Raw genomic sequence first — 22,188 nt, 5'->3', positions numbered from 1 at the left:
GTAGAATTGTGCATGTGTCGGTTCGTGTTTGTGCGGAAACCCCTGGTAAACAGCCTGTTTGGCACTCCGTAAAGACACCGTGGGGCCTCTATGCCTTGGCCTGAGGCCTGTGTGACCGCGGCAGGCTCCTGGCAGTCACAAGCCGTGTGTCGCGGGTTCGAGCCCTGGTCTGATACGATGGCAGCGGGGCCCTCAGGTCTGTGGGCGGGGCCCGGTCCCGGTGGCCGCAGGTTCGACCACGGCGAGGCGACACAAAGGGGCGTCTCGCGAACGTGTATTTGACGAGGTCCAAAAATATCACGTTTACTCCGCGGCACGTCCCTTTCCCACGTTCAGAAAGGGAGAGAGGGAAGCAGGGATCCCTCTTTCTCCTCCACCTCGTATGTGTTGTGAGTGTGTGGCTGGGTGGAGAATAAGGCTATTGTTAATTTTCATGAATGTGCTGCTGTTGTGTCCGGGGTGATGCTGACAGAGTACTACGGACAGCCTTTCACCAGCAGAGCAGGGGAGCAGGAAAGCGAGGGAGAGAAAGAGGCTCCTTGTCCATTATTATTTCTGTACACACACGCACAGAAACCCACGCACACACACGCATGCAGAGCAACACATGCACACATAAATGCACACTCGCACATACATCCATCCATACACACACACACACACACATAAACACATACACGCACATACATCCACACACACAGATGCACACACGCACACACACATAAAGGCACACTTCCCCACACACACACAAACGCATACGCGCACTCACCTCTCCACACACACACACACACACACACACACACACACACACAGGAAACATCCTGAAAAGGTGAGAGGTACTGCTCTGTCCTTCCATCAGAAACACCATTACACGGAATCTCCATTCGACAACCTCGTTAAAGCTAATTCAGAGCGCTGTACGTTCCCTCTGCATTCCCTGTGTGGAGCTCGCCTCATCCCTGCCCTTCTGAGACGGCCGTGTTTAATAACGGCTCACAACATTTACAGGGTCCTTTTGGTAATGTTGCAGTGCGGATGATGGGACGGAGATGTATCATTTGCTGATAGAATACTGCCAGAGTGAGGGCAGTATCCTGTTCCACATGTCCCATACACTCTGGAACAGAGACAGGAAGGGGAGAAGGGGATGGGTTGTGCCTCCTCTGGAACAAGAGAGAAGGGAAGAGGGCCCTGAACCCACAGAGCCTGTGAGAGTGGCACTGTGATGCATCATTCACAGAGAATCTGTGAGCTCAGTATCCTGTTCCACACGCACTGTAACAGACATGAGAGAGAGAGAGAGAGAGAGAGAGAGAGAGAGAGAGAGAGAGAGAGAGAGAGAGAGAGAGAGAGAGAGAGAGAGAGAGAGAGAGAGAGAGAGAGAGAGAGAGAGAGAGAGAGAGAGAGAGAGAGAGAGAGAGAGAGGATGCTAAACTGTGCACAGAGCCTGTGATTAATGACGGCGGGGCAGCTCTCCTCACCCTGGCGGTATCAGCGTTGCGGCCGATCGATGCTGACGGTGGAGCAGGTGCCGGAAGCTCTCTGGGGATTAGCGGCTGACCCGCCGGTGTGCCGGGATCGAAGCGCGGCGGAGGACACTGCGAAACCGCCAGTACCACTGTTCTGGCCCGGTTCTGACCCGCTGCAGACTCCCTCATACAGTGTGGTGCAGTGCTGAGGGTACCAGGCCTGCTGTAGGTCCGGTCGCCGGCTCAGCTTTACTGTAGTAACTTTGAGCAGAGTGCTTTACCTGAGTGTACGTGATATTTACGGCAGTAAACATCCAGCCCTATAAATGCACTGTATGCAATTTAAAGTTGGGTTTGTCACTCTGGATAAATGCTTCTGTTAATGCCTAAAGTGTGAAGTATACTGCATGTAATGGTACTTGGTGTAAAGTATATGTAATGGGACTCAGTAATGGGGCTCAGTGTAAAGTATATGTAATGGGACTCAGTGCTCAGTGTACAGTATATGTAATGGGACTCAGTGCTCAGTGTAAAGTATATGTAATGGGACTCAGTGCTCAGTGTAAAGTATATGTAATGGGACTCTGTAATGGGACTCAGTGCTCAGTGTAAAGTATATGTAATGGGACTCCGTAATGGGACTCAGTGCTCAGTGTAAAGTATATGTAATGGGATTCTGTAATGGGACTCAGTGCTCAGTGTAAAGTATATGTAATGGGACTCAGTGCTCAGTGTAAAATATATGTAATGGGACTCAGTGCTCAGTGTAAAGTTTATGTAATGGGGCTCCATGAACAGTCAGCCTGAAATGTATGCACCTTATTTTAATAGACCCGGAATGCCCACTTAGCGGGATAGCTGATACAATTACATAAATGAATGTGCATCTTAAAAATGTGAACATTAACTCGGCGTGCACTTTCCTGTTCATTTATTTTTTAAATACCAAAGTGATTACAGCAGAAGTGCCTTCCTGTGAAAGGGTTTTCTTTAGGGGACTGAAGCCAGCTGTGTAAAGACATGGAGAGAAGCTGAAACCCTTACCTGGAAAAACAAATGTATTTTATTATGAGCAGCTAAGATGAAGGATGCCACATTTGCCAACAAATATGTACTGCATTTCTGCTTCAACTCTTTATACATCAGTCCCCTGAATATTTTCAGGTCAACATTGCTTCCCAGAACTCACAATCATATTCAATGATTTGCACTCTGAATATGGGTGAAAATGTGTCATCCTACAGAAATCTTATTGGTTTCTAAATGGTTCAGGAATTTTCTTGAAGCAAAGTATTTGATCCACAAACATTGACATTTTCAGAAGTATTTAGTTTTATGCTGTGCACAGGGCCTCCCACGTGGGACCTTCCAAATAAGTAGCTTGGTTTCAGGTTACAGGCTTTATTACGTGTGTTTCACTTTTTATGAGTATTTCACTGCAACATTAATATCAATTACGGTGCTTCCCATCAGACTTGTCAGATGTGTGCTGCTCACCAGAGTAGAATTGCTAAACGTGTTTTGGACGGTATGTTGAGCACGAAGAGATTTGCGAAAGATCGATCTCTCTTTTGCATCGCAAAGTAATCTATGTCCCTGTGGAATTCTAGTTATTTTTCCGAAGGCTACATGACAGTAAAAATTTGAATATTTTGAAAGTCAAACGACTTGCTTACAGGTGGCTTATCTGGGTTTGATCCAGTTTATTTCAGTTTTTATCTGTTTACTTGGCAGCCAGGAGCAACACGAACAGCTATGAAACGGCGAAGGCTACGGGGTCTGGTATATAGCTGAAGATCGTATCTGCGAAATACGACTTTGTGCCCGATGTGAATTATGATGCGGTTAAAAGCGCTACGTGGACGCGTTTAATTGAATGTGTGTTTTTCCGGTTGTTGAGCCCGTTCAGGGTCTGTACTGTGGAAATGTACACAGAAATCAGTCTTGGGCTATCTGCAGCTTGGCTTATGGAATGAGCGCAACACTGTGCATTAGTGGCCCCTCTGTAGCACATGAATCACCCCCCGCTGTCGGCTCAGATTCAGCTCTGTCTGCTGGGCAGGGAAGCTCGGCGATTGGCCGATTCCGGGAGGGCGACCGTAGTGGGCGGGGCCTTGGGTCAGGGCCGGACACGCCGTCCCGGACGGTCACGGTCGCACAGCGGGCCCACCTGACCGCCGGGGGGTTAACCGCTGCGATGACCTGCGACCACGGGCATCTGCCTGGGCCAGCTGCCGAGAGGAGAACACCGCTGTCCTGTGACCCACAAACCCCCGGGTTTTACCGGGAGGAGGGCGGGGGGAGCGTGGGCCTCACCCCTCTGGGAGCGGGGGGAACCACACTGATGTGGAGTGAATGACAAATTAAAGCAATTCACTCATGTTCCCACAGTATGCTGCTCTCCCGGCCTGCGCAACGCACAATCTCAGAGCTTTATTGGTGCCATAAATCTCTCTCAGCAGGACGGGGCTTCCAGTGAGCATACAGCACGCTGTTAATTGTCCTAACCCAGATGTGGCGATGTGCATAATCGTTTGGGCTGTGGAACGAGGCCATCTCCCTCTCGCTCGCCCTCTCTCGCTATCTCCCAACTCTCTCTCTCAATTCAAATTGCTTTATTGGCGTGGCAAAATTCGCATTTGCATTTGTATTGCGATAACATGGCAAGGAACATGTTAAACAAAGGAAAATAACTATTGTAATATGATTGAATAAAAAAAGAACAGGATAATAGGCTAATTGTCTCTGAATATAATTATCTCTCTCTCTCGCTGTCTCTGTTTTCGCGAGCCCGTCGGTGGGGTGGGTCTCGTTTCCTGTTTGCTTGGCCAGTGTTCCCTTCTGAAGGCGTGTTGATACCCAGGCCAATTGAGTGTTGTGTGTGAATTATGGATGATGTGAAAATAAAGATGGGGAAATGAATGAAAATGAAGCCTGTTATTATTTATTCAAATTATGAATGTGCGTGCGATTGGGACGGAGGCGCTCACATTGGGCGGATGTGCGGACCTCATCCTCTGATTGGTCAGGGATGTTCAGACCTCAACCTCTGATTGGTCAGGGAAGAAGCGGGATTACGTCCGGGCTCAGACTAATACACCGCGCCTAAGGGCCGCCCGCAGAAGACTCAGGATTAAACCCGTCTCAGAACGGCTCCCAAAACCCAGAGGGGCTTTCAGTGCAGTTGAGAACAGTTCAGGCTTCAGAGAGAGCTCGGTGTGGTTGCTGGGGATACGCTATTTCGGGCTGGACTCCAACTTTTCAAAATTCGAAGTCACTGTTCGAGAACTCCTTCAAAGTGAAGAAATACACCCGACTGCAACTCCGAAGCTTATTTATAAATAAGAATATTATATTATTTACACGAGGTGTTGTCTATTTGAAATACACATGCAGGAAGTTAATTTAAACGAGAGACGTTTTCGGAAATGTTAGGTTGTAGGTTATAACCACTGAACACGCATGTATCCTCTTCCATCTTCCGCTGGTTGAGTGCAGTAATCTTTGCACCTTCTGAAGGTATTTTTTAAAGGTAGATCTTCTCCGAAAAAGCGCACTTATCCCTGGTTATGGGTATGCACTTTGCACTTTGTTGTACGTCACTCTGGATAAGAGCGTCTGCCAAATGCCATTAATGTAATGTAATGTAATGTCTCTTTCGTCTCTTTCTTCCCCCACGTATATTTCAAAGACACAATACCGCATGTAAATAAGACCGCTTCGAAGTTGCTATAAGGTGTATTTCTTCACTTTGAAGGAGGTAGGCTACTGACTGCAATAGGCTTCAAGTCTTTATGCTAAGCTAACACTGAGCCAGTGAATGCACAAAATGAAAGCGAACACCTCGTCTAAGTCGGGTTGAATGCAGGGTTGGAGGAGATGGAGGTAGCGGAGTTTGCGTATCACTGAGAGTAAACTGAGAGTGTGGTGACCAGGGCTTGGCTCCTGTGATAAGTCCAGCTAACACAAAGCGTCCCTGCAATGTGAGGGTTATAACATTGCTACTACATCGCAGCAACATTGTGAGGACATTTTGTGTATTAGACATATCATGGGAGCCAAGCCCTGGTCTTGCAGAGCTCCATTCTGCTGGTTTTAGTTTTACTGAACAGGTAATTAATCATTTAAAACACATTACTGCGCATATAACTCAACGCGCCTGCTTTTTTGGGTAGAAATTGGAGGTTGTCGGAAAAGCTCAATATCTGCAAATAATGATTTTCCCTTTTTTCTTTTTTTCTTTTGTAAATTTTATTTCCTGTCACAGACCTTGTGACAGAACAAGAATCTGGCTCTGGTTTTGTCACATTTGATTTCTGTCGTTAGTGGTGAACGTAGTGGGGAGCAGGCGTCTCTTGCAGCCCAGATGTGGCTGTGGTCTATCCGGCTGACAGGGCAATTTCTCAAAGCCTCAGAAAAGTGCCAAACTCAGCGTTGCGTTACCGTCAGAAGCTGTTTAACAAATATTGAGCCTGTAAGGCATTTGCTTTCAGATTTTCATTTTTGCTGGAGTTCCCACATTAAGCGTAAAGGCCTATAAGGTGTTACAACCTTCAGTATAGGCTCTAACGGGTATAGACTATATATGCTATACTGTGTGGACTGAGCCATAGGGACTTAGTGTATACCTTAACCTTGGTTCTGAGGACCCCTTGTGTATGCTGTTTTTTGTTCCAACCGCAGTTTTAATCCCAGAATTGCTGATAAGCTGTTCATTTTTCTTTGTGCTTTTCATGCTTAAGGGGACATTTAGTTAAATTCTTAAGCCGCTTTATGTCTGAAATGGGTATGCTTGCTGTGAAGAATACAAATCAAGGTGTGGTTGGAAGGACAACCAGCGTGTACAGGGGTCCCCCTGGACCGAGGTTGGGAACCACTGCTTTAAGGTATAGACTCTGCTTTAAAGTAGAGGCTTTGCTGTAAGGGTGTAGGCTGTGTTTAATGGTGTATACTCATCCTGTTCTCCCTCCTTGTAGGTCCTCGATGGGCTTCGTGGAACCTGGGTGTGTTCATGTGTATCCGCTGTGCTGGGATCCATCGTAACCTGGGCGTGCACATATCACGCGTCAAATCCGTCAACCTGGACCAGTGGACCCCCGAACAGATCCAGGTATCCCTGTGGATCTAGATTACTCTTACTGTGTGTGTGTGTGTGTGTGTGTGTGTGTGTGTGTGTGTGTGTGTGTGTGTGTGTGTGTGTGTGTGTGTGTGTGTGTGTGTGTGTGTGTGTGTGTGTGTGTGTGTGTGTGTGGAAGCTGGGGAAAGGCCCCGCAAATATTCCACACGCTAATGAAAATGTTGCTTACTCTTTCAGTCATTTCCAAGCACAGCTAAACCTCACATTAAAACAAATGTGAGTGAATTAATAGTCTGATTTCTCCATTTCCTTGGGAGTTTCAAAATGGGGGCCCAGTCCCAGATGACTTGAGAAACTGGTTTCTGTGGTAATTAATTCTTATATGGCGGATTGAACGCACAAAGGCTGCCTTGCGTCGCCTCTCTGAATGTTAATAGACATTTTAATGGGTAATTAATTCCTGATGGGTGATGATGCCCCCCCCCCTCTTCACTCAATCAAATCTTTCATCTCTGTGTTCATTTGTCTTTGACAATGTCAGCCGTGTGTTTGTGTGTGTGTGTGTGTGTGTGTGTGTGTGAGTGGGTGCGCACGCTTTTGTTTTGGCTCAAGGCTGTGACAGGTGTTCATTTCTGTTAGAACAGCTTGTGTGTGTGTGTGTGTGTGTGTGTGTGTGTGTGTGTGTCCATTTCTGTTGGGTGAATATGATAAGTGAGGTACTGTGCAGGGTGTAGACAGTAATGTTGTTGTGGGATGGCTGCAGTGATGTTATAGCTGGACCTGTCACTGCTCTCTCTCTCTGCCTGTGTCTGTGAGTGGCTGCTCTCTCTCTCTGCCTGTGTCTGAGTGGCTGCTCTCTCTGTCTGCCTGTGTCTGTGAGTGGCTGCTCTCTCTCTCTGCCTGTGTCTGTGAGTGACAGCTCGCTCTCTGCCTGTGAGTGATGACTCTCTCTCTCTCTCTCTCTCTCTCTCTCTCTCTCTCTCTGCCTGTGTCTGTGAGTGACATCTCTCTCTCTTTCTCTCTTTCTCTCTGCCTGTGTCTGTGAGTGACGTCTCTCTCTCTCTCTCTCTCTCTCTGCCTGTGTCTGTGAGTGACAGCTCCCTCTCTTTCTCTCTGCCTGTGTCTGTGAGTGACGGCTCTCTCTCTCTCTGCCTATGTCTGTGAGTGACAGCTCTCTCTCTCTCTCTCTCTCTCTCTCTCTCTCTCTCTCTCTCTCTCTCTCTCTGCCTGTGTCTGTGAGTGACAGCTCTCTCTCTCTCTCTCTCTCTGCCTGTGTCTGTGAGTGACAGCTCTCTCTCTCTCCTCCTGTAGAGTGTGCAGGACATGGGGAACACCAGGGCCAGGCGGCTGTATGAGGCCACTCTTCCAGACAACTTCAGACGACCCCAAACGGACCAGTATCCTCCTCCTTCACCTGTCTATATATATATATATATATATATATATATATATATATATATATATATATATATATATATATATATATAGTGTGTGTGTGCATGCGTATGCGTGCATGCGTACGTGTGTGTGTGCATGCGTATGCGTGCATGCGTACGCACGCGCATCTGTCTGTTTTTCTCTGTGTGTGCATGTGACAAAGGCATGCGTTTCTGGGCACTCGGCTGCAGTGACTTTGGGGTTTGCGTCAGAAGTACAGTGCACTGTGAGGACACTCCTTGCTACATCACTTCCCAGACACACACACACACACACACACACACACACACACACACACACACACACACACACACAGTCACTTACCTGGACCAGCTCGGCCAGACAGATCCGGACCAAAGTCAGAGCCAGCCTCGGGCACCAAAAGCGTGGTGGAAAAAAAGCTCTTACCTGCGCTCGCGATGCAGAATCAGAAGGGGCCGCTCTCCTCTCCAGGAGCCCTTTCGGGGGGCCCTAATGGCCCCTCTTTCAGTGCTGCTCTAATTGGGGCCGCAAGGCAGCCCGGCTAATTCCATATTCTCCTCCACCCAGCCTCTGCTGGCTGTAATTGAATTTCTCTGCGACGACGCGCTTATCTCTGATACGGTGTTTAGTGCGCTTATGTAAATGGCTTCATTTGTATGCTGACCGCTCCGCAACAATATTCCTGAGCGCAGAAATATTCGTCTGGTTACCACAGGTGCCCTCCCCAAGGCACCCTCCTGATGGAAATGTGTTCTCCGGCATGGAATTCTCACATCCCTAATTCGTTTTTCCTTCCTTTCTTTCTTTCTTTTCCCTGCTTCCCTGCATCGCGCGGTGCAGTCTCGCCCGGGTGCGCCCGTTACAGAGCGTTAGCGGTCTCGCCCGGGGCCGCCGTTACAGAACGTTAGCGGTCTCGCCCGTTACAGAGCGTTAGTGGTCTCGCCCGTTACAGAGCGTTAGCGGTCTCGCCCGGGGGCGCCGTTACAGAGCGTTAGCGGTCTCGCCCGGGGGCGCCGTTACAGAACGTTAGCGGTCTCGCCCGTTACAGAGCGTTAGTGGTCTCGCCCGTTACAGAGCGTTAGCGGTCTCGCCCGAGTGCGCCGTTACAGAGCGTTAGCGGTCTCGCCCGGGGGCGCCGTTACAGAGCGTTAGCGGTCTCGCCCGTTACAGAGCGTTAGCGATCTCGCCCGGGTGCCCCCGTTACAGAGCGTTAGTGGTTTCGCTGATGTGAGAATTGCCGTACCAGGGCAGGCCCGGGGAGGATGACGGGTAAAATTGCCGCTCTCTTGTAGGACTATCGTCGGTCTTGTGTTCTTGCGGTGGGGAGAAATGATTTGTGCTCGAACCCTCTCTCCCTCTTCATGCCGACAGCGTGAGAAACGCTTCGGCTTTCCTTCCTTCATTCCAGTTAAATGAGGTGCCTTTGCTAAAATCCAGACTGCCTCTGAGCTCCAGCACAGCTGATTTTAATCTATTAACACGTTTCCCCCCAGCTAGCACATGTTCCCCCGTTAGCACGTTTCCCCCCCAGCTAGCACGTTTCCCCTCCCGTTAGCACGTGTTCCCCCGTTAGCACGTTTCCCCCCCAGCTAGCACGTTTCCCCTCCCGTTAGCACGTGTTCCCCCGTTAGCATGTTTCCCCCCCAGCTAGCACGTTTCCCCTCCCGTTAGCACGTGTTCCCCGTTAGCACGTTTCCCCCCAGCTAGCACGTTTCCCCTCCCGTTAGCACGTGTTCCCCCGTTAGCACGTTTCCCCCCCAGCTAGCACGTGTTCCCCCCTTAGCACGTTTCCCCCCCAGCTAGCACGTTTCCCCCCCAGCTAGCACGTTTCCCCTTCAGCTAGCACGTTTCCCCTCCCGTTAGCACGTGTTCCCCCGTTAGCACGTTTCCCCCCCAGCTAGCACGTGTTCCCCCCGTTAGCACGTTTCCCCCCCAGCTAGCACGTTTCCCCCCCAGCTAGCACGTTTCCCCTCCCGTTAGCACGTTTCCCCCCCCAGCTAGCACGTTTCCCCTCCCATTTGCATGTTTCCCCTCCCGTTGGCACGTTTCCCCCGCATTAAGCATGTTTCCTTAAAAGCATATTTTTCTTCTGAGTATTTTCATCTTACGTTTTTGTTTTTAAATTGAGATTTTTCTGGTTTGTGCTCTGTGGGATGCAGGTACGTCGTACAGGCCTTCGCGGGGTCTCTCTCCCCTCCCCCCTCTCCCCAGCCCGTGCTGCGTGCTGCAGCTTGATCCTGACAGCCCGCGGCTCTCTCTCTCTCCCCTGCCTCTAGCTTATACATTCTTTATTAGCTGTGCCATTGTGTTGTGATCAAAGTTTCATGAAGGTGTGAATCCGATAAAAGGATGTGGAGGCTGAGCAGGTGGGGCGTTCTGAGGGAGATCCGGAGCCCCGCTGCTCTCCTCTCTCTGATCTCCACACCACTGAGGGCCGGCCCTGCCTACTGCCCTCCTACACCACTGACCCTGCTGCACACAGAGAGGGAACAGGAGGGAGAGGAGGAGAGAAAGGGTAGAAGGGCAGAGTTGTTTAGACCAAGTAGAAAGAGAGAGAGAGCAAGAGAAGCGAACACTAGGATGAGAAAGAGGGGTAGGAGGAGAGAGGGAGCATTAGAGGTGTGGGAGAGAGAAATAGCAGCATACTGAAGGAAAACAGGATGTATAAGGCCAGGGCGGCCTCGCCCACTGGCTTCCTGCTACCCTGCTGTCGCCTAACAGAGGCCCCTGCCCCTGTCTCACAGTCCAAAATCCCATGAGCCATGACCAGTGGCAGCAGTGTCCTATCTCCTTAACCCCACCCACAGAGCCGTGGAGTTTTTCATCCGGGACAAATACGAGAGGAAGAAATATTACGACAAGAACGCCATCAACGGTGGCCTCGTAAGTATGGTCGCCGTGGCTGTGTGTGTGGTGTGTGAGCGCGAGAGACGTGGCTGTGTGTGTGGTGTGTGAGACGTGGCTGTGGCTGTGTGTGTGTGTGGTGTGTGAGAGTGAGAGACGTGGCTGTGTGTGTGGTGTGTGAGAGTGAGAGACGTGGCTGTGGCTGTGGCTGTGTGTGTGTGTGGTGTGTGAGAGTGAGAGACGTGGCTGTGTGTGTGGTGTGTGAGACGTGGCTGTGGCTGTGTGTGTGGTGTGTGAGAGCGAGAGAGACACGCACACGTTCTGCCCTAAATGCTCATCAGTGCGCTCTGAGCTGTTGCAGCTGTGGTGGGAAGGCAGGCTGATTGGCTGTTCTGGATCAGGAGGCCAGGAAGCCATTTTCCACCTCAAGGGCTTCAGCTGCTACCCCAACACCTCCTCCAGAACTCCAGCTCCCCCTTCACCCCCCCCCCTCTCTCTCCTTCCTCCATCTCCCCCCTCCATCGCCCCCCCCCCCCCCCAGCCCTCCCTAAGCCTCCCAGCTCAGTCAGAGGTACAGAAGTAGCCAAACCAATCGCTCAACCCTGAACCTCCCCTCCCGGGCCAATGGGCTGGTTCTCTGACATGCAGGACAGCGTCTGATTGGTGCACAGCCGTTTCGCCCAGCCTGTGTGATCCCTTGGACAGTTTGGGGAAGGCAGCAGCAGATTCTTCTAATGCACCCCTCTGAAGAGCCGCATCAGCGAGAGGAGCACTTCTGCTTATTGTAGTCATGGAGACGCTGCAGGGTTGGGAGGTCACTCCCATTTATCAGTCTCTGTTTGGGAAATTAATTCTCTAAAATCCTCCTGGAACATTAGAGGCACTTTTAGGTCATGAATCAAAATTTCAGTTTCCCTTCCTGAATTTACTGAATTTAAATGCAGTTGACCCCCAGTTCTGGACCGTTGCCTGACATTGGCTGATCCTTCTGTGTGACTGAAGCAACGAGGCAGGTACGCTTACGCTGCCTAAATTAGATTCAGTCTGTAGATGACTCCTTTGGACTCTCGACTCCCAACTCCCGACTCCGAACTCCCGACTCCCAAGGGAATGCATGAAAGGAATTAATGGGATGAATTGGCTGGAAACTATTGCTTGTTCGAGGGACCTTGACAAAGATGTGAGTTATGAGGGACTCACTGTGGCATTGTGCTGTGAGCGCTGCCTTCACCGGGCTCCTGAATAGAGCTCTGTGTACCGTCTGCATCAGCCTGCCTCAGTCCTGGCCTGGGTCACCTCCACCCTCATTCTGAAGCTGCCCGTTGGCTTTTGTCGCTTCTCGAATGGCGGCCTTTGTACGCAGGTTCCTCTGCTCCGTTCTCAGTCCTCTGCCAGCCCCTTCTGCGACGAAGCGTCCACAGTAAGACTGCTCTTCGAGAGCCGCCTACACAAGCGCTTCCTTTTATATGCAGATGAATTATTAAAAACAACTCCTTATCAGTTTAAGTCCTTATCTCAGCTGGAGGACGTAGGAGAAAAAAAAAACATCCCCCATTGAATGCGTATAGGAGTTATGATACGGGTTGCCTCAATGGAGAGTGAGGACAGCGCATTCTGTGTGTGTGTGTGTGTGTGTGTGTGTGAGTGACAGAGATTTCTGTGTTCTCTTGTCAGGAACAGCAAATTACGCAGTGGTATTACAGGCCTGTTTGAGGATGCATGCGAGGCAGAATTCACTCGAGTCCTCTGTGACATCAGCATTGTTGGTAACCACGGTGACCGGAGTGCATTCGGTTCAGCAGAATAGTCACACACTGTTCCTGATCACTTTCCATAGCCGGGTTATTTCGACGTGAGATTTCTGGTTTCTTTTTTCCCTCCTTTCGTACGGGAGTAATTGCGTTATTATTTGAATGGCTTTTGCCCGCTGCGCACAGATGTGGGAGCGGAGTAGATCAATGTCCTTGGAGATTTACCGTCAGCCGTCTTCCTTGTTTATGCATTCTTGTCATCATTTTTTGATGTTATTTTGAGCATCAAAACAAATGTGCCCACATGGAAAAGAAAAATAAAGTAATGCAGTTAAATTTATGAGGGAGCAAAATGACTCCGAGGCCTTTCTGCATGGGGAGCGCTGGATGAGTAACAAGAGTCGGAGGAGATGGCCATTGTTGGAATAAAATTGAAAGAATGTTTTCACCACTCCTCCATATTAAAGTGTGTAGGAAAAACAAATGAAGAAAATTATTTCGCTAGATTTCCCAGAGGGCTTTCCTAATTAGCGAAAACGAGTTCGGCATTTCGTTTTGGATAACAGACTGTGCCCCGTCTTCAATGGCCACAGGCCTGTGTGTGTGCGTGTGTGTGCGTGTGTGTGCGTGTGTGTGCGTGTGTGTGCGTGTGCGTGCGTGTGCGTGTGTGCGTGTGTTTCCTCGTGCCCCCTGGCACCTCTTTCAACTCCTCTTTGCTCAAAGTCTGAAATCTAGAAAAGGCTTCCCTCCAGGAAAGCGTAATTACTGACTGTTTTCCTTTTCCAGTTATTCAATTTGTTTATCAATTCGTTATTTGTACTGTGGGCTGCGGTGCAGCCCCTGTAAGTAAGCGCGCTTATGTATTGATAATGTATTCTTCTTCTGGCCTGAAAGCGGCAGAGCGTGTGAAAGTAAACCGGGATGTCGATTCTCCGCGCGCGGTGCGGAGCCGAGTGTTCGCAGGTCTGTAAATGTAATGAAGTTGCGCGTTCGGAGGGTTGCCGTGACAGCGTATTGACCGGCCGCCGGCTCGCCCCGCCGAGCTGCAGCCCGCCGCCTCCTGTTATTTCCCATGATGCCGTTTGCGTTATTAATGGGCGAGGAAGTTTTGAAGAGTATTACTTAGCCGGCCTCTAATGAATCCGGGCGTCTGGCGGGCCTAAGTGTCCCGTTGATGCTAACCCAATAAAAGGCGCCTTATGAGGGAATCCATCAGCCGAATAACGGCCGTCCCCGACACTCTGCAATAACCCGGCCCCGCCGCGGCCTCCAGGGCCCGGGGTGTGGAGAGCTGGGGCCCGGGCGGAGCCGCTTTCGCCCGGCGGATCGAACGCGGGGGCCGCGGAACCTCTGGCGTCCTCCCAGCGAGGTCCCGTCAGGGCGCTCTGCGGAGGTCAGCGGGGGCATCAGTCTAAACCCGTACGGCGTCACCGGATAGACTTTACTGCCTCTCCCGGTCACAACGTCCGCAGCCAAGACTAATTCTCAACCGTTGGATTTTGGTCCCCTTGCCCCCCCTGTGCGGTGTGTGCGCTGCTTTCTGTGAGCCTCATTTCTGATTGCTTCATTTCAAGTGTCTGTCTGCGTTTCTTTCCTGGAATTTCTTATGGGACCATTTGTATTCTTTATGAGGCGTTTTTTCTGCTTCTGAACATCACAGTGTTGTCTCTCTCCAGATCTCCCAGAGGCGGTATAATTAGGCAGTGTGTAGGCATTGTCACTGCTGCCTGTTAAATCTGATTTCTCTTCATCTGCCTCTCTCTCTTTCTCTTGCCCTCCTCCTCTCTCGCTTTCTCTCTCTCACTCTGTTCCCCTCTCTTGCTCACCCCCTCACTCCCTTTCTTCCCCCTCCTTTGCTCACCTTCTCGCGCTAATTCTCTTGCCCTCTCTCTCTCTCTCTCTCTCTCTCTCTCTCTCTCCCTCTCCCTCTCCCTCGCTCTGCCTTGCTCTCCCTCTCTCTCCCTCTACCTTTCTCTGTGCAGAAGTCTAATGATGCTGCTCTTCCCTCGGCCTCCTCGCCCTCCTCGCACCAAGCTGAGAAAAGCAAGCTGGAGGTACTGCAGTCTCTGTGCCCTGTGCTGCACTGTGCTGTCCTATACCCTGTGCTACACTTTGCCGTCTCTGTGCCCTGTGCTACACTGTGATTTTTCCATGTGGTTTGTTGTTCTATATGCCATGTGAAAAATGTGCTGACACCAGCTCTGTGGAGCCTTGATGTCCCATCTCCCTGTGAGTCTGAGCGCAGTCTAGCGTGACATCACTGAGTCAGGGCATAGGGCCGCAGCCTGCCGACCGCTCCGTTCGGAAAGCGGAGGAAACGTCATCTTCTGACACTGGTGTATCCGAACAAAGCCTGGCCAACCCTGTCTGTGATCTGACACCGTAGCCCTCCTCCGAGGAAGACTCCAAGCGCTCTCGTGTGAGAGAGAGGGGACTTCCTGTCAGACGGGGAGACATCAGAAGGGTCTGTAGTGCTGTAGCCCAGGCCCTGTGGGAGAGGAGCGACATCACAGACAGGCTGTCACTCAAAGCTGGGGGGGCGTGACCTCCTGTGGGAGAAGTCTGGAGTACTACTCAACATGGACATGTTATTTGAGAATACTACCACAAGGCGGGAACGAGTACAAGACCAGGCAAACTGCACGTACAATACAAACAACTTATAAGACATAAAGACCCATCCACACCAAGAGCGATAACTATAACGATAACTATAAATGTCATTTTAAAAATCGTTGTAACTGAAATGGATACCGGAGACCACACCACAACTATAACCGGCACTGACAGTGACGATAGTTGGGAAACATGCCATGGAAACCAAGCTTCCCGAGACAAAGATTTGTTATGGATCTTCCGTTAGGGCCATAACATTTTTGCTAGATGGTATGTGTGTTTTATGACACACTTATCAGGTCAGTTCTGTAAGGCTCTGTTAGGTTGGCCGTTCTCAATAGCCACAATAGCAATCTGTCCAGTGTTTTCCGTACGTCTGTCCTGAGGAGCGTTAAAATTGATCAAAGCCTGTGCCCAGTCCGTAAAGGAGGAAGACTTGGGCTGATCAATATGCTCATAAAATCTGCAAATGTGCAAAAAGGGTCTCGTTAAGCAGCCCCTTTATTCCTTTCAAAGCTAATCATAGCGCTCCTTTGCCATGAAAATATGCAGACGCTTATTTGTCTTTAAAACGCGCTCCAGAGAGATATGCCAGTTCTCTTCTCCGAAAATTGATTTTATTCCAACCTGGGAGAGGGAGGAGGGAGCAGAGGGTGGGGTGGGCATGTCTGTTCGATAACAGTGTTTGAACTCTTTATGAGGTTTTCATTATTCATAATTGCTCTGGCATCTCACCAGAGGTCTAATTTGATTGCAGGATATCCCCACAGAGCAGGAATTTGTTCAACGCGCTGGAGTCTGTCAGGCTGCTAACCTGTCTTTGGGGTGGGGGCTGTTGATTTCCCTGCCTCATTTCAAACTGCAGGAGATAATCTGTCAGAGTTATCTCTCTCGGCTTCACTTTGAACCCTGCAAACTTAGCAGACCTTTTTTTTTTTTCTTTCTTTCTTCTCATCAAATCAACATTTTTCTCCCAACTTATCTCCCTCTGCCAGGGAAGCAGTGTTATTCCCACATGTTTGGACTGTAAATGACTCTACTCCAAAGCTGCCGCTTACCAGTTCTCTCTCTCTCTTTCTCTTTCTCTCTTCTCCCTCTCTTTCTCTTTCTCTCTGTCCTTCTCTCCCATCTCTACCCCCTTTCTCTCTTCCCCCCTCTCTTTCTCTTTCTCTCCCATCTCTACACCCTTTCTTTCTTTCCCTCCCCTCTCTCTCTCACAGAAAGAAAGGGAGAAGAAGGAAGAGAAGAAGAAGGAAAGAGAGAGTGAAAGAGGGACCAAGCCCAGCTCCTTGGAGAAGGTGAGGGCAGCAGTGGAAGTGTGTGTGTGGTGTGTGGTGTGTGGTGTGTGTATGCGTGGTGTGTGGTGTGTGGTGTGTGGTGTGTGGTGTGTGGTGTGTGTATGCGTGTATGCGTGTGTGTGTGTGTGTGGCGTGTGGCGTGTGGCGTGTGTGTGTGTGTGTGTGTGTGTGTGTGTGTGTGTGTATGCGTGTATGCGTGTGTGTGTGTGTGTGTGTGTGTGTGGCGTGTGTGTATGTGTGTGGTGTGTGTGTATGCGTGTGTGTGTGGCGGGTGTGTGTGTGAGATTAGCATGCTATGCACACAGAGCTGGGCAGGAAGCTGCTCTCTCTCTGTGAGGGCTGTAATTGGCTGGGGAGGACGGGGGGACCTTGGGTCCAGGGTTCAGCCTCTGGGGTGGGTGGATTATAGATGCAGTCCCCTCTCCATGCCAAGAAGCTGGCCTGGTTTTAACCTCTGGAGATTCCCATCATATCTGTGTGTGTGTGTACAGCCATACATGCGTGTCACACAGGACGGTGCCCACACACACAGCACAGATCTCACAGTCTTGTGATGCAGTGGGCGAGCATTTCTTCTGGCTCATTGTGGCTGATGCAGGATAATTACACGTCCTTTTCTTCAAAGCTCTGTGCATTCCACCGGGCTGTTTGTGCCGCTCTACACACATGCATCCCATAATACTGCAAGTAATTGTCAAATTCCTCAAACAGTCCCCATACTGAACGTAAGGGTTTTTAACTTAGACAGTTTCTGAGTTACAGGGTATCGGAGAAATGAACCGTGAACATAATGAGTGTGGGGGTGTGTAAAATGAGCGTGGGGGGGTGTGTGTAAAATGTGTGCGTGTGCGTGTGTGTGTGTGCGTGTGTGTGTGTAAAATGAGTGCGTGTGTGTGTGTGTGTGTGTGTGTGTAAAATTAGTGTGGGGCTGTGTGTGTGTGTGTGTGTGTGTGTGTGTGTAAAATGAGTGTGGGGCTGTGTGTGTGTGTGTGTGTGTGTGTGTGTGTGTGTGTGTGTGTGTAAAATGAGTGCGTGTGTGTGTGTGTGTGTGTGTGTGTGTAAAATGAGTGTGGGGCTGTGTGTGTGTGTGTGTGTGTGTGTGTGTGTGAGAAATGAGTGTGGGGCTGTGTGTGTGTGTGTGTGTGTGTGTGTGAAATGAGTGTGGGGCTGTGTGTGTGTGTGTGTGTGTGTGTGTGTGTGTAAAATGCACTAGCAGGGTGCAGTAGAGCCCCACTCTCTCTGGTTCCTCAGGCCTGTGTGTGAGCGCGGGCGTGGCGTGTAATAAGTCATAATCAGGTTGTCCGTTAAGCGTGAACACTGCTGGCAGGCCCCGTCCTTCTTACTTATTAGCGCTGACCTTCGCCGAGGCCCCGCCCGCCAACTCTCTCCTCCCGCGGTCCCGGACTTCCTCCCGCAGGAAGTGAGGCGCGGGCGTGGGTCAGAGAGCCCGCTCACCTCTCTGGGATGCGGAGGTTACCGCGGCGATACGCTCTTCCCGCCGGCCGCCTGGCTGCCTCCGCCTCGTTAATTACAGCAGCATGTGTGTGCGTGCGTGTGTGTGTGCGTGTGTGTGTGTGCGTGCGTGTGTGAGTGTGAGAGTGAGTGTGAGAGTGAGTGTGAGAGTGAGAGTGAGTGTGAGAGTGAGTGTGAGTGTGAGTGTGAGAGTGAGTGTGAGTGTGAGAGTGAGTGTGAGTGTGAGAGTGAGTGTGAGAGTGAGTGTGAGAGTGAGTGTGAGAGTGAGTGTGAGAGTGAGAGTGAGAGTGAGAGTGAGTGTGAGAGTGAGAGTGAGAGAGAGTGAGTGTGAGTGAGTGTGAGAGTGAGAGTGAGAGTGAGAGTGAGAGTGAGAGTGAGAGTGAGAGTGAGAGTGAGAGTGAGTGTGAGTGTGAGTGTGTGAGTGTGAGTGTGAGTGTGAGAGTGAGAGTGAGAGTGAGAGTGAGAGTGAGAGTGAGAGTGAGAGTGAGTGTGAGAGTGAGTGTGAGAGTGAGTGTGAGAGTGAGTGTGAGTGTGAGAGTGAGAGTGAGAGTGAGTGTGAGAGCGAATGAGCGTGTGTTGTCGCCACTTTAGCGCGCGATCCCAGCCGTTTAAACGCGTGTTCTGTTCCCGCCCGCGCTTCCCCGCCGGAAAGCCGGAGAGCGGGAAGGCGACGGGAGCTGTTCATCAATACTTAATCGTGTCGGGGCTCGCCGGAACGGCCCGGCGAAAAGGGCTGTCCACGCGCGTCTCTGAGCCGCGCCTTCGCCACGGAGCGGAATGCGTCCCCATCACCCGCCTTCATTTACCTGTCACTGCCGGTTAATCTCCACGCGCTTCAGACCTGCCTGTGTAATGGGGGAGAGAGAGGAGCGCAGTGATATTCATAGCCCCCGCCTGGGCCAGTGCAGTGCCTGAGCAGCCCACCGGAGGGGGGAGACCGGGGGGTAAAGGGGGGGGTCGCCTGGGCCACCCGCTTTGGAAAAGCATGCTGGGAATAAAAAGACTACCGTGACGGCCCCTGGGCTGAACTAGCGGAGCGGTTACTGTGCAGCTGTGGGAATGCGGGGTGACAGGCAGGGGGAGCTGGGGAGGCGGGTTTGGGGGTTACCTGCTCGGGAGGCGGGGCCCTCAGATGCAGCGGAGCGGTCCCTTGGGGTCGCAGAGGGGTCAGGAGGAGGTCTGGAGCGGTGGGCGGGCCTGGCGGGTTTGTCATGTGACGTTTTTTCCCCATCCCTGTCGGCCGGGGGTCGGGCTCTCCCGGGTTAAGCTGTTAAGCGACCGTGCTCCAAGCTGTACACCTGCATGTTTCTGCGAGCACTGAAAGGCTGTTTGTACAACAGTACGGCGCGTGAACATGGCTGAATTGCGGGGATGCACGTTTGCTTGTACCATCAGAGGCACCATCAGCTGGATTCCACTCAGTTCAGCACAATGTCAAGGAGAAATCTCCTGGTTAATGCAGTGTGTGCGCAGGCATAGTTATGAGGGTGCGCTTGTGCGCCTGTATGTAGGCATAATTATAGTGTGTCTGTGTGTGAGAATGGGCCCTGTGTGTGTGTGTGTGTGTGTGTGTGAGAGAGAATGGGCCCTGTGTGTGTGTGTGTGTGTGTGAGAGTGTATGTGAGAGTGTGTGTGTGAGTGAGTCCTCGGCAGTGTGTGTGTGTGTGTGTGTGTGTGTGTGAATGGGGCCTCTCTGCAGTGTCAGAGTGTGTGTGTGAGTGTGTGTGTGAGTGTGTGTGAGTGTGTGTGAGTGTGTGTGAGTGTGTGTGTGAGTGTGTGTGTGAGTGTGTGTGTGAGTGTGTGTGTGTGAGTGTGTGTGTGTGAGTGTGTGTGTGTGAGTGTGAGTGTGTGTGAGAGTGTGTGTGAGAGTGTGTGTGAGAGTGTGTGTGAGAGTGTGTGTGAGAGTGTGTGTGTGAGTGTGTGTGAGTGTGTGTGAGTGTGTGAGAGTGTGTGAGAGTGTGTGAGAGTGTGTGAGAGTGTGTGAGAGTGTGTGAGAGTCCTCTGCAGTGTGTGTGTGTGTGAATGGGTCCTCTCTGCAGCGTGTGTGTGTGTGTGTGTGTGTGTGTGTGTGAGTGAATGGGTCCTCTCTGCTGTGTTTGTATTTGAGTGTGTGTGTGTGTGTGTGTGTGTGTGTGTGTGTGTGAGTGTGTGTGTGTGTGTGTGTGAATGGGTCCTCTCTGCAGTGTGTGAGTGTGTGTGTGTGAATGGGTCCTCTCTGCAGCGTGTGTGTGTGTGTGTGTGTGAGTGTGTGTGAGTGTGTGTGAGTGTGTGTGAGTGTGTGAGTGTGTGTGAGTGTGTGAGTGTGTGAGTGTGTGAGTGTGTGAGTGTGTGTGAGTGTGTGAGTGTGTGCGAGTGTGTGTGTGAATGGGTCCTCTCTGCGGTGTGTGTGTGTGTGTGTGTGTGTGTGTGTGAATGGGTCCTCTCTGCGGTGTGTGAGTGTGAGTGTGAGTGTGAGTGTGAGTGTGAGTGTGAGTGTGAGTGTGAGTGTGAGTGTGAGTGTGAGTGTGAGTGTGAGTGTGAGTGTGAGTGTGTGTGTGTGAGAGTGTGTGAATGGGCCTCTCTGCAGTGTGTGTGTGTGTGAGTGGCCCTCTCTGCAGCGTGTGTTGATGCTGATGGGGCTCTCCTCTCTGAAACGCTGAAATGGCGCTGGCGTTTGACAGTTGCGCTAACGGAGGCTTTCTTCCCCTTAAACGGCGGTGCGAATCCCAGCGCCCACGCAGCGCGCTGTCCTGGTAATGCGTTTCAGCAGTCTGAGACGAGCAGAGCTTTTAAAATAATTACTCCCCCAGCTGGGGCAGGAGAACAGCCAGGCTTACAGAAGGACTGCGAAGAGCGGGGAGATCTTCCCGGTTAAGACGCAGCTGTGCTGATTTTTCATTTTTATTTCTTTTTTCCCCCCCTTTCCTCTCGAGACCACTGCCAGCTCCAGATAAAGGCTTACTCCAGATTGATTGTGACCACATTCATGCACCCGGCTGTCTATCAGCGGGTATGGAGAGAGCGACACACAGTAGCGGTAGCATTAACGTTAGCATTAGCTGTAGCATTAGCATTAGCGGCGTACTCCCGGCTGGGTTTACCGAGGATCGTTAAGTTTTGGCACGGTTCAGAGTGGGTGTTGTCTCAGACAGGGAGGCTCTTTTTTTATCATAACAAAAAAATTCTCTACTTTTTCTCCACTTTTTTTTTAATGGCCATCCTATTTTTATCAGCATGTTTTATCACATCAGGCTTATTTTATCATGCATTTTGTCATCGCTGCAACCTGGAAGGTGGTCTCTTGGCGAGTGCAGACAGGCGTGTCGTACGAGCCCCGCTTCTTATCGCGCCTCCGTTCACAAGCCAGACTCACACAGACGTGAGTCAGGGGAAGAGTGAGACCGACTCAACCGACATGCTTCCGGCCTTCCGACGCGTCAGAGAGTCGCCCTCATCCTCAGCCGGTTGTGCACGGCTCTGGTTCGGCCCGGGTTCGATACCACACCCTGGAGCCCATCTGTGCCGCAGAACAGTGCCTTAACAGTACGAGCCAGTCAGGAGGCTACTCGGGGCGAGGGGTGGGCGCTGGCTTTTGATTGGAGGCCTGGCTAGAGCTGGAAAGAGGAGCGATGTTGAGTTTGGAAACACGCGTGCAGCTGTGCAGTCTTCAGTGTGCTCATTAAGAGGAACAGAGCCCTTTCAGGCCTTAAGTAGAAGCGCCATTAGCAGCTCCCTGTCCTCATTAAAGCGGGATTGTGCGGCTGATGAGCGCGTTTGTGGCCTGACCGTGTCGCTGGCTGTTTCCCAGCATTACGCAAGTGTCACCGGAGGTCAGCCGGGGAGTGTGTGTGTGATGCAGGTGTTTTCACACACTGGCTTCTGGTTGTGTGTGTGTGTGTGTGTGTGTGTGTGTGTGTGTGTGTGCGTGGTTGAGGTGTGTGTGTGTGTGTGTGTGTGGCAGTAGGAGGGTAGATAGGACTGATACCTGCAGTATTTCCTCTCGTTCTCTAAGCCCTTTAAATCCTGTTGTTCTTGCCCCTTGTTTTCACTCCTGTCCTCTTTCTTTAAGCTGCTGACAGTCCCAGAAATCAGAAATTCTGTGTGTGCGTGCATCCTGTTTGCCTGTGTGTGTGTGTGTGTGTGTGTGTGTGTGTGTGTGTGTGTGTGTGTGTGTGTGTGTGTGTGTGTGTGTGTGTGTGTGTGTGTGTGTGTGTGTGTGTGCATGTATGTATGTCTTGGCGCATGTGTGCTCAGTAATGTGT

General features: G+C 51.0%; 1 protein-coding gene across 2 annotated transcripts in view; it reads left to right on the top strand.

The window, feature by feature from the left end:
* smap1 (small ArfGAP 1) overlaps window positions 1-22,188 on the top strand; it is a 72,587-nt gene that overhangs the window by 15,522 nt on the left and 34,877 nt on the right. Inside the window, exons 2-6 of one of the 2 annotated variants that reach the window (XM_061228011.1) lie at window positions 6,446-6,579; window positions 7,858-7,943; window positions 10,773-10,848; window positions 14,543-14,614; window positions 16,397-16,474. In XM_061228011.1, coding sequence (XP_061083995.1) covers window positions 6,446-6,579; window positions 7,858-7,943; window positions 10,773-10,848; window positions 14,543-14,614; window positions 16,397-16,474 — 446 coding nt within the window. The remainder of the gene's footprint in view (window positions 1-6,445; window positions 6,580-7,857; window positions 7,944-10,772; window positions 10,849-14,542; window positions 14,615-16,396; window positions 16,475-22,188) is intronic. The other variant, XM_061228012.1, reaches the window with a different exon arrangement.

The sequence above is a fragment of the Conger conger genome, chromosome 18, assembly GCF_963514075.1.
Source record: "Conger conger chromosome 18, fConCon1.1, whole genome shotgun sequence".
In the NCBI taxonomy this organism is placed as follows: Eukaryota; Metazoa; Chordata; class Actinopteri; order Anguilliformes; family Congridae; genus Conger; species Conger conger.
This window is presented reverse-complemented; position numbering and strand designations above follow the sequence as displayed.